The 11549-nt window shown below is 36.9% G+C and overlaps 1 protein-coding gene across 1 annotated transcript in view; it reads right to left on the bottom strand.

Annotated features, from left to right (window-relative positions):
• THSD7B (thrombospondin type 1 domain containing 7B) overlaps positions 1–11549 on the bottom strand; it is a 773362-nt gene that overhangs the window by 547047 nt on the left and 214766 nt on the right. The window contains exon 4 of the mRNA XM_024122279.2: positions 7010–7179. Coding sequence (XP_023978047.1) covers positions 7010–7179 — 170 coding nt within the window. The remainder of the gene's footprint in view (positions 1–7009; positions 7180–11549) is intronic.

Genomic DNA, 11549 nt, shown 5'->3' with positions numbered 1-11549 from the left:
AAAAAAAAAAAAAAAAAGATACACTTTGCTTATTTTTATACCCTATATAAATGGAATCATACAAATGTATGATTTGTATGATTATAATAAATGTATAATAAATGTATACTCTTTGGGCTCCAGCTTCATTTCCTCAACGTCTATCTCTGTAAGATTCATCCACGCCATTAATATAAAGTTACAGTTTATTAATATGAGACTCAGAGATTGTAAACTATCACTTAAATCATATAAATTATTTGAGCAAGAGCACACAGCTGTAGAAAGCAGCAGGGCCGGGAGTCCAGCCCAGGAGTGTCTCATTCCAAAGCCCACAGCTTTTTTTCTGCTTTATCAATGTTTTCCAAAATAACATATGTGAAATAATTTTAAGTGGTACATGGGTAAACAGTAATAATTATGTTATTAATATTTTATTGTATTATTAATATTATTAATATGAATATTTACTGTGCATTTGGAAAAAATAACTAGCTTCTCAAGCCCATAATACAAGTTCCTTTTTATAAATATAGTTCAAAAGCTAGATAGATGCCTATTCTACAATCCAGTACTTCTATGTATATACCCACCAAAAGGTAAGTACAAGTTTTATTCTTAATAGTCAAAATGTAAACAGCCTAAATTTCTATCAACATTAAAATGGATAAATAAGTTGTGGAATGTTCATATAATGGAATGCTACGCACTAATAAAAAAAGAACAAGCTACTACTACATGCAATAACGTGGATGAATCTCTCAGACGCTGTGATGAGCAAAGATGGCAAACACACAAAAACACGCATGCTAAACAATTCCATGTGTATGAGTTCAAAAATAGGCAAAACTGATCTATGGGGATAGATGTCAAAACAGTGGTTACCTGAGGGAGCAATATTCACTGGGAAGGGGCAAGAGGGACCCTTCTAGGGTTGGAAAAGTTTTATATCTTAATATGGGTGGTAGTTATCTGTGTGTCTGTGTGTGTGTATATGTGTGTGTGTAAAAATTCATGGAGCTATACACATAAGATTTGTGCACTTTATCGTTTATTCTAGAAAAAAAGCAATAAAATTTACAACAAATTAATGTATTTCCATTTTTTAAAAGTGAATCTACTTAGTCAAAATTCCTGAATTAAGAGTAGTTCCAGGGCTTCCCTGGTGGCGCAGTGGTTGAGAGTCCGCCTGCCGATGCAGGGGACATGGGTTCATGTCCCTGTCCGGGAAGATCCCACATGCCACAGAGTGGCTAGGCCCATAAGCCACGGCCGCTGAGCCTGCGCGTCCGGAGCCTGTGCTCCGCAATGGGAGAGGCCACAACAGTGAGATGCCTGCGTACCGCAAAAAAAAAAAAAAAAAAAAAAATTGTTGAGAGTGGGCATCTTTGTCTTGTTCCTGATCTTAGATGAAATGCTCTCATACCACTGAGCATGATGTTAGCTGTGGGCTTATCATATATAGCCTTTATTATGTTCCTTCTGTATCTACTTTGTGGAGAATTTTTATCATAAATGGATGCTGAATTTTTTCAAGAGATTTTTCTTCATTTATTAATAATGATTTTTATTCTTTGAGCTATTAATATAGTTTATCATATTAATTGATTTGTGGATATTGAACCACAAATGTGGTTAATGTATTGTTGAATTCGAACGCTAAAATTTTGTTGAGGATATGTGGATCTATGTTCATCAGTATACTGGCCCATAATTTTTTTTTTTTTTTTGTAGTGTCTTTGGTTTTGGTATCAGGGTGATGTTGGTCTCACAGAATGAGTTCAGAAGCATTACTTCCTTCTGAATTTTTTAGAGTATTTTGAGAAGGATGAGTGTTAACTCTTCTCTAAGTGTTTGGCAGAATATACCTGTGAAGCCATCTGGTCCTGGACTTTTGTTTGTAGGGATTTTTTTAAATTACTGATTCAATTTCATTACTGGTAATTGATCTGTTCATATTTTCTATTTCTTCCTGGTTCAGTCTTGGGGGACTATACATTTCTAGGGATTTGTCCACTTCTTCTAGGTTGTCTATTTGATTGACATAGCTGTTCAGAGTAATCACTTTTGATCTTTTGTATTCCTGGGGTGTCAGTTTCATTTTTTCCTTTTTCCTTTTTGATTTATTGATTTGGGTCATCTCCTTTTTTGTCTTGATGAAGCTGGATAAGGGTTTATCAATTTTGTTTATCTTTTCAAAGAACCAGTTCTTAGTTTCATTTATCTTTATATTGGTTTTTTTTTTAGTCTCTATTTCATTTATTTCTGTTCTGATATTTATAATTTCTTTCCTGCTACTAACTTTGGGTTTTGTTTTTCCTTCTTTTTCTAGTTCTTTTAGGTATAAGGTTAGGTTGTTCATTTGAGATTTTATTTCCCAAGGTAGGCTTGTATTGCCACAAACTTCCCTCTAAGACCTGCTTTTGCTGTGTCCCACAGATTTCGGGTCATTGGGCTTTTGTTTGTTTTCATTTGTTTCCAGGTACTTTTTATTTCTTCTTTGATTTCTTCAGTGGCTGTTTAGTAGCATATTGTTTAGCTTCCATGTGTTTATGTTTTTTGAATTTTTTTTCTTGTAGGTGATTTATAGAGTCATAGCTTTGCAGTCAGAAAAGATGCTTGATATGCTTTCAGTGTTTTTTAATTTAATGAGACTTGTTTTATGGTCTAGCATGTGATCTATCCTGGAAAGTGCTCCATGTGCACTTGAGAAGAATGTTTATTCTGCTGCTTTTGGACTGCATGCTGTATATATCTATTAATAACTATTAAGTCCATTGGTCTAATGTGCTATTTAAGGCCTGTGTTTCCTTACTGATTTTCTGTCTGGATGATCTGTCCATTGATGTAATTGGGATGTTAAAGTCCCTTACTATTATTGTGTTACTGTCAATTTCTCCCTTTATGTCTGTTAATGTTTGCTTTATGTATTCAGGTGGTCCTATGTTGCCTGCATATACATTTATAATTGTTACATATTCTTCTTGGATTGATCCTTAATCATTATGTAACATCCTTCTTAGAGATTAGCTTTTAAATGTTATTTAACTTCCTTATTTCCTTCTTAGAGCCTAGTTTTTCAGTGTTATTTAACTTCCTTATTTCCTGTGCTCCTCTCATACCGCTTCACATGCCACCACTGAATATAAACATCTCTGCTTATTTCCATATGTTCTCCCTGTCTCCACTTAGAACATGCTTTCATGTTGATCCTCCAAACTCTCTTGAAGCATTATCTCATTATGAAGATTACTCTCAGGCATCATTAAATGGTTTTAACTATGTCATACATATATATATATAGCCTATATATTACAAACATACATATATATATACATGTATATATATAAAATGTAACACAGTACTGAAGACACATTACCTAAGACATTATAGGATAATTGTTAGTACAATTGTTGTCACAATTAAAAGACTGTATTAATGAGGCATCTTTACAATTCCAGTGTCTAGAACAGACCCTAAAATATAGCTAGCACATAACAAATTATTTTTGAAAAAAAAAGTTATGTGTGATGGTCATCCACTTTTTACTCACCAAAGCAACACATTTAAAACTAGGACATGTTCCCTTATCTTATCATGTACTGTCTTAATGCCAACTCTGGGCCCAGCATTATAGAGACATAGGACTTTCAAGAACTATCTTACTGGTGTGGAGTGGTTAACTAACACAATTAACAATTCAAAGCTAAATTGTGTGCATTCTAAAGTAGCTGTGTCCATTTAATGCCAAATACTGAATTTAAAACCTGGTGCTTAACTGTCACCACACCAATATCTTTTCCCAATTTTTTATTTAGTTTTTAGGTTTTTGTTTTGTTTTGTTTTCTTCACCATATAAATACACTGCATCTCTAAGCCATTTCATCCCACATTTGTTGATATGACAATCTCTAGGCCACATTGTCATGAATGGAATAAATTTTTCCCTGTCTTTAGTAGATTTTTGAAAGTGCATCCCTTCTTTCAATGTTTTACCATCTGAGAAATATCCCTTGAATGCAGGCTGAGTGGTTTTAATTTCACCTGACAAAAGGGCACGAAGAAAATGGTCTCACCAAATCCAAGCTTTTAGATTTATAGGTAAGCATCATTCTTGCTGGTGCTTCTGAACTATAAAAGAGAAATATAATTCTCTCTACAACAATAACTGGTAAACAAAATCATAAATACTCTGCTACATTTTCATTCACAATCTATTGGCCTGTCTACTATTACTAGTAACACTTCTCATATTGATTATTCTAGCATCATTTTGGCTGCAGTTAAAACACCACATGGACAATGAACAGAAGAACCAGGCAAATATGCCATAGATGTTATGATACTATTCCGACAAACACCCTGAATTGAGGTCAAATGGAGAATTGGCTATCAACCAAGAATAAGTTGGCAAAAGAACAACACGGAAGTCCCATTCAGCCTCAGCATCCAGCAGGAGACTCTGAGGCCCTTGGGAGAGAATTAGCACTCTTTTCTGTTTTTTGTTGTTGTTGTTGTTGTTGTTGTTGTTTTTATTCTGGTATCTAGATATTCTATTACATTTTATTTCATGAGAGATCCATGGAAATTAACCTTATTTTTTCCCTAAGATTGTAGGTTCCTCTAAGATCAGGTTCTTGGAATGCAGAGTAATTAATTCACAGTGGATGATGGGATTTTCAAGGAAGAAAAGTCAAGCAATTCCACTTCAGAGAGTGAACAGAGTATCCTGAGCCAAAGGAAAACTTAACCTTGTGGAAAGTCAATTATGACTGAGAAAAGAGTTTCCAAAATCAATGCTATTAAAATCCCCTCTCCCTTCCAAATCTAACAATAATTTTACAAACCCAAAACAAAAAAGCGGATCTTTATAAAAACTGAAATGCAAAAAATGTCATCAATTTTGGCCTTTGTTACTGCATTACCAGAAAGGTTAGAAATATTTAAACTCTGCCTCTTTAATTGGGCAAACACTCTTTGGTCCCTTATAACTGCAATTCAATTGTTCTCTTGAAAAACTGACTTGAGCCAAGAAGAAATTTTCATGTTGCCAGATTTGTCAAGGTATATCCATAAATAATAACAGCAGGAAATTAAAGCATTTATAAGAAAGGAAAGTAATGGCTAAATAAACTTTCTGGTTCACTTCCAAACAAGAGCAAAATAAACCTTTGTAATGATTACAAAGATAGGTAGTAATCTTTACCATGCCTTTAATGCAATGTGGCTTTTCTGTATTTTCCAATGCAGCAATAGTTTGACTACTGTATTCAAATTTCTACAAGAGTACACTGTTGCGTTATATACATCCATGTGTATGTATCTTGTCCCCACATCTAAGTGCCCCCCCTGAGAACTGGGTTACCAGGCTTAGGCTTTCTAAGGGCTTTCTGTTTCCATGTATACCAAAGTATTAATTTGGAAGTATGCCTTGGCCTAAGATTTTTTTCCTCTTTTTTAGATGCTTGAAGCACACTGTACCAGGGTTTAATAGGTTGTTAAATCTGCACTTAACACCCCTCCTCTATTTAACATCCCCCAACATGTAGCATACGACTTCCAATGTTAGAACACCATCCTTCCACTTTCCTCCTAATTACAAACTTCCTGCCCAGCATGTTCCCATTAAGCAAGCTGGAAAGATTAAGGTTGAAGAAACTTTAGAAATAGGTGATCGATAAGAAAGCTGTTTTTACTAAAGAAACTTTACGAAGATGAAGATGTCAATAGAAGATTAAATGTTGAAGCTGAAAATTGATCATAATATATCAATTCTACAAAATTCTTATATATGCGTTGACCCCTAAAGATCTTAGTACTGTAGACAACAGTAAAAGGGAAGAAGGAAAAAGCAGAATAGAAAGATCACCAAGGTCTGAAAGAATAATCTGAAGCTTTTTATCTAAATTCGTTCTTTCTTATTCAGAGGAGTAAGCACAGTCATGTTCTATGCTGGAAGAGAAAGTGTGTAAATTGTCACTTTCCAAAGGTGACATTAGAGAAGGAAGAAAATTTAACTACTAATTTTTAAATAACTCTAGTCCTATAAATTTGACACTGTAACTTCAATTGTTGAAGCAAACGCTAAGGTATCTGCAAAGATGATCCTTCTATGAGTCATGAGCTGACTCATACAAGGCTATGGTCATGGCCTCTGAAATGAGGAGAGGCCATGTCACACACACACACAAAAGGCACCTGGTATGAAAAGCTTTACAGGATGAAATGGATGTATTTCCACAATAAGAAGTCTCACATCTTCTCTCTCTAACCAAGTCCTACAGCAGAGAACGTACATGCACACTCAAGGAAACATCCTCACCTTGACCACTTGTACAGAGGGCACTGTTGGGCTCCCAAATGCGCCTGGGACAGGCCTTACATTTTTCTAGAGTGGAAGCATTACTGCACACTCTTAGCTTTTCAATCCATTGACTTAAATAAATCTGGGCCAGTTTTTCAGTCCTTATATGTTATCACTATCCTAAACTCTGAAACAAATGGATTGTATTATACATGCCTAATAGAGAGCGTACCATGGAGAAAGTTGTTTTTCCTCCTCGTTTTCCTCCTTCTTAGTTTCATATTATTTAAAACCTGGCAATAAATGAATGGATCCTTGATATCTGAAAGTGATATGTCTGTAGAATTTCCCACATTCAGAAATTCACAAAAAACTTCTCTTACAGAAAAAAAAAAAAAGAATGCTACTAACTCTTCACCAACTGACTCACTCCAGCGCACCAGCCCCTTAGCCTGTATCAGTCATTTCTACTGGATATCTTAGGTATATTTTCTCATTTAATTTTCACAACGATCCTTTGAGACTGATATTATTAGCAGTACTATTTTGACTATTCCAAACTACTACAAGTAACAGAACTTAAGGATGGCTTGTAAAGAGTCAACAAAACATTAAATTTGTGAATGCTGATGGTCCATTATATCAAGGAGAATATGAGAAGATGGTGTTGGTGTTGATTTCCCTTCCAATCAGCAGCAGAATCTGTCCCCAGAACTGGCTGCCTACCTTCCTTGGCCCTCTGTGCTGTGGATGCTGGTGTGCTCTGGGCACAGTACACCTCCCGGGTCTGGATCCCACCTCCACAAACGGGTCCCGTCACATGCCAGTGGGGGTCCTGCTGCTTGAGGAGGAGAGAGACTTGGCATTCTTTCCATTCAGAGGTCCTCCAGGAATACCTGTTTGGTTTGATTTGTTTAAAAGAAGAAGAAGAAGTAAGGAAAATACAAAATTCTACAGGAAACTTAAGTCATCGACATCAAATGTACGTAATCATCTCTCTTTCTAGTACCAAATCTTTGCCTATGGATAAAGATGTTTACCAGCTTTGAACACTAAATCCCTTTTATTTCCTACAGAAAAATCACAGCAGCCTATCATGCTTATAGCACAGGCCCAGAGGAGCGAAGGAAGGAAATATGGATAAACAGTAGACATGTCTCAGCCTTAAAGCTCTAAGAGAGTACAGAATCAAGGGAAGGAGCTGGAAACCAATTGAGCCTAATTCATAGCAGGTAAACTTGTCATGGGGTTTCATTTTACAAACCTCTAGATGACTTTGGGAGAAAGTTGGCCTTTCTTTTTTAATTAGTAGGCCAGTGTATGAATGTCTGAACATATTAGTTTAAATGGACAGAGATTACCTCCAATTTTTCAACCTTCTTGATATAGGTATTTCTTATCAGTTTGACTCCACTAAGATAAGGGTATACATATTAAAAATAAGTTCACAATGTGCCACTATATTTAATTGACAAGTACTCTATTTTTTTTTTTTTACATATACAGACATGCACGCCATGGTTATACTGATTTAGAATATGTCTTCCAGGTTTACAACTGGTTGAGATACACATTGATAGACCACACACACACACACACACACACACACAAATAAAAGGAAAAAACACAGTGAAGTTTGTACATAACTTACAGAAAACACAACAACCATAACAACACTACACTCATACCTGGAGAATGATTTCAGACAGAATTTTCTTTTGTGGCTTATTACAGCATTCCTCAAGCCCACAGCATTAACATAACTCTACAGCATTCCCATAAATACCAGAAGACTCATTAGCTTCTGAACAGTAAACCAAACCTAAGAACATTCTCATATCCACTGTCCCATTTCAGATTTAAGGAAAGATTTCTCAGTTATGTGATGGTTTAAAAGAAAAAGTAGCAATAAAAATAAACATGTGTCACCAAGGCCCTGGCCTTACAGAAACCAGAGTAGAAATGAAATCAAGTAACAGACATCAAAATCAGGAAGCAAATCTCTAAGAAACCTAAGAGTGAGCAAAGCCTCTCACCATGAGTGTCATCATTCTAAAAAGCTTGAAAGCCGAGGATCATCAGTCTTGTGAAAAGCCCATTGTAGAAAAAGAATTTGGACAATCCTGTGGGGTTTGTTGTAATAATTCTTCTCCCTCTGCCTCACTATTTGATCTTCACAGGGTTTTCCAAGTGAAAATCAGTCACCGGGCTGGGCAAGGGTCTGAAATGTAGAGTTCAGGTCCTGTTTATTACTAGGGGAATAGAGACAATAATATGTTTCTAATTCCTGGGCATGAGATCGAGAAAAGTCCAGGTCTTCCCAGAGACGGTCCTTCTCCAGAGGTGATGCTCCAAAGCCCTTTCTCCTCACTAGACAGAGTTGTCACCCTTGGCTTCATGGTGACCCAGGCAGAAGGCTTGTCTCCTGTGCCTCTGAGTCTCAGGGTACAGGTAGCTTGCTTGTCTCTGGACTCCAGCGCAAGGCACAGTGAGGTAGGGGTGGGTTATTGGATGGTTATCACATTCTCATTTCAAACCCTCTTCCTCCAATGATTCCCTAAAAGAAGAGCTCTCTGTCTATTAAGGAGGTCAGATATAGCCCTGACTTCAAGGGTCCTATGATACAGTGAGCACATAAAGGTAGGCAAAAAGGGGCAGTGCGGTATAGACAGCAAGCATGCTTTTGAGTCAAACCGACGTGGTTTGAATCTGAGCCTTGCCACTTACTAGTCATGTGACTTTCAATGAGTTCTATTTTGTAAAATAGGGATAATAATACCAAATGTGAAGCAAGGAGTATAATAAATGTTCAATAAATGTTAATTCCCTTTTTTCTTGTGTCCTTCTACACCTGTCTTTTGTCCCCTGCTGACACTGGAAACACACACACACACACCCCTAACACTGTACTTATAAGAACTTAATTGATTTCATCCAAAGTCCTAATATTAAGGATCCAGGAATGCCATGGTCTAACTTCCAAGAACCAAAGTTCAGCAAAGAGCATAAAAGAAACTTAGAGAGTTTAGAATTATAGCAAGTCACAGTAATTTGTTCACTTGTTTGAAAGGAATGGGCCATGCTGTACAAATTGCTTTTTCAATTAATTTATCATGACCCTATAAGAATTATCAATGGAGGAATTTTGGAAGTCATTATGGAGAAAAATGAAAAGGAAAATTTAATGACTATATATATATACACACACACACACATATATATAGTCTTATATATAATGTAACAAAAACCCTGTTAGTAGCTCATTAACCAAAAACACCCAAATTCTATTCATTGGCAAACAACGAATTCTCTAAAGATACAGAAGACATTTATCACTACTGCTATTGTTTACTCCCTCAGAGAAAATACCAACCCAGAAAGAGGCAAAGGAAAAAACACACCAGTGAAGGGCTTCTAAATTCCGTTTTAAAATGTAGGTCCTTTCATAGCCTGTCTTTTTTTTCTTTTATTTTTTTCAAATGCACTATCTACGTTTAATCACAAATCACGCAGAAGCCATGAAAACTGAACAGTCTGAATTCCACCAACCTGGGAAAGTGTCTCTAGGATCTGACAGAATAAGAAATCAAAGGAGACCGCTCAGCTAAATGTTGCTTGCTATCTCCTTTAGTAGTTGTTATGGGGATAGTCCTCCAGCCTCCGGACAGCTTGGCTTTCTGACTGCCGGGGGCATTCTCTTTAATGGCTGAGTCCACGTCAAAGATCAGGCCTTTCCACCCTCTCTCTCTCCCAACTCTGATGCCTTTCAACCTAGCCTCACTTTGTCCTTCTGCTTAGGAGGGAAACAGGGGGCATTTCAAAGGCCAGCGTCCTGCCTTTGGTGGGTAAGCAGCATTTTGAAACCAATTGTAGAAATGCCTCAAGTAAACGGCCATGACATGAAAACAATTAGTTGATCCTCATAGCCCCTTACGAACGTGACCTAGGATCCCTTTGTCTTGTCACACACCCCAGCTGAACAGGATAGACAAAGCAATCATTTATTCAGGCTTCTAGGGTATCATGACAAATCCCCCAAGTAATAATAACATCCAAAATGTTCTGCATGCTTACTCAGTACCAGGCACTACGCTAACAAATCTAGGTGCAAGACTTCATGTAATCCTCCCAACAAGCCTATGAAAAAAATATCACTTCCTCTTTTACAGATGGGAGAATTGGCATAGAGAATAAGACATTTTCCAAGGTCACATAATTAAGTAAGTGAAAGAGCAGGATGCAAAGACAAGTATATCTGATTCTTAAAGCACATCTTCTTAATGAAATGATTTTCTGGTAGATTAAAACGGTGAATGGTAAACTCATGATACTTGGTCTGCAGATATAAAAAGCAAGTCCGTGGATGACAGGTAGCTACCTGCCCAGCCAGGATGAGGACAAATAAATGCTGGTCTTGGTCGGAGGAATTGCTTTCTGGGATGAAGCAAAAAAATATCATCAGCTGATGACAATGATACTGTCACTGACAACTGACCAGTAATATTTTACACTGCCAGTATAATATTCTTTCCATTCTCAAACACAAAGACAGTTTGAGACTATCATACAGCCAATCACTTTATAATTTGAACGCTGTGGTCACATAGGGGAAGATTTTAGCACTTTCAGGAGATAAGTACAAGTTAAAAAGAGAAACAACATATAAGCCAAATAAAGGAATCTCTAATTGTAAAAATTCAAATTTCCACCAAATGGTGCAATGACACTTGTTTTGAAGAGTAATGCTTTTTCAAGGCCCTGACGTCAAATTCTCCACTTTGCTCCCTGGTCACTGTGAATGTGAGGTAAACCTGCCATCATCTGTTCATGTAAAAATGACTCCAATGTCCCCACCATTAGTGAGAGAGAACACTGTCAGCCACTCATATACTGAATACACAGGGGAAACAACTTGCGAAAGAATCTCAGTTAATGTAAAGGTATGTATGAGAGATGGATGGCAGAAGAGACCAAAAAGCAGGACTCCCTAGCTCCCTAGGAACAAAAATAAGCCTGCCCAAGAGTAAGCAAATCATTTACTCAACCGTGTGTTCATTCCTCCTTTCTTTCAAGAACTAATTCTTGAGCTCCAACTGTGTGCCAAGTATGATTTCTGACAACAGAAATGCATAGCAGTGAGCAGGACAAAGCCCTTGGGAAGATGACCTTCTAGTGGGGCAGACAGACAGAAATGAACCAATACATAACACAGCATCAGTAACATGTCCATCAGCGAGAGATGGAAGAGGAGAGCTATTTCAGTGCC

The sequence above is a fragment of the Physeter macrocephalus genome, chromosome 2 (genome assembly GCF_002837175.3).
Source record: "Physeter macrocephalus isolate SW-GA chromosome 2, ASM283717v5, whole genome shotgun sequence".
Lineage (NCBI taxonomy): Eukaryota > Metazoa > Chordata > Mammalia > Artiodactyla > Physeteridae > Physeter > Physeter macrocephalus.
Note: the sequence above shows the minus strand (reverse complement) of the source record. Positions and strands in the feature narration are given on the sequence as shown.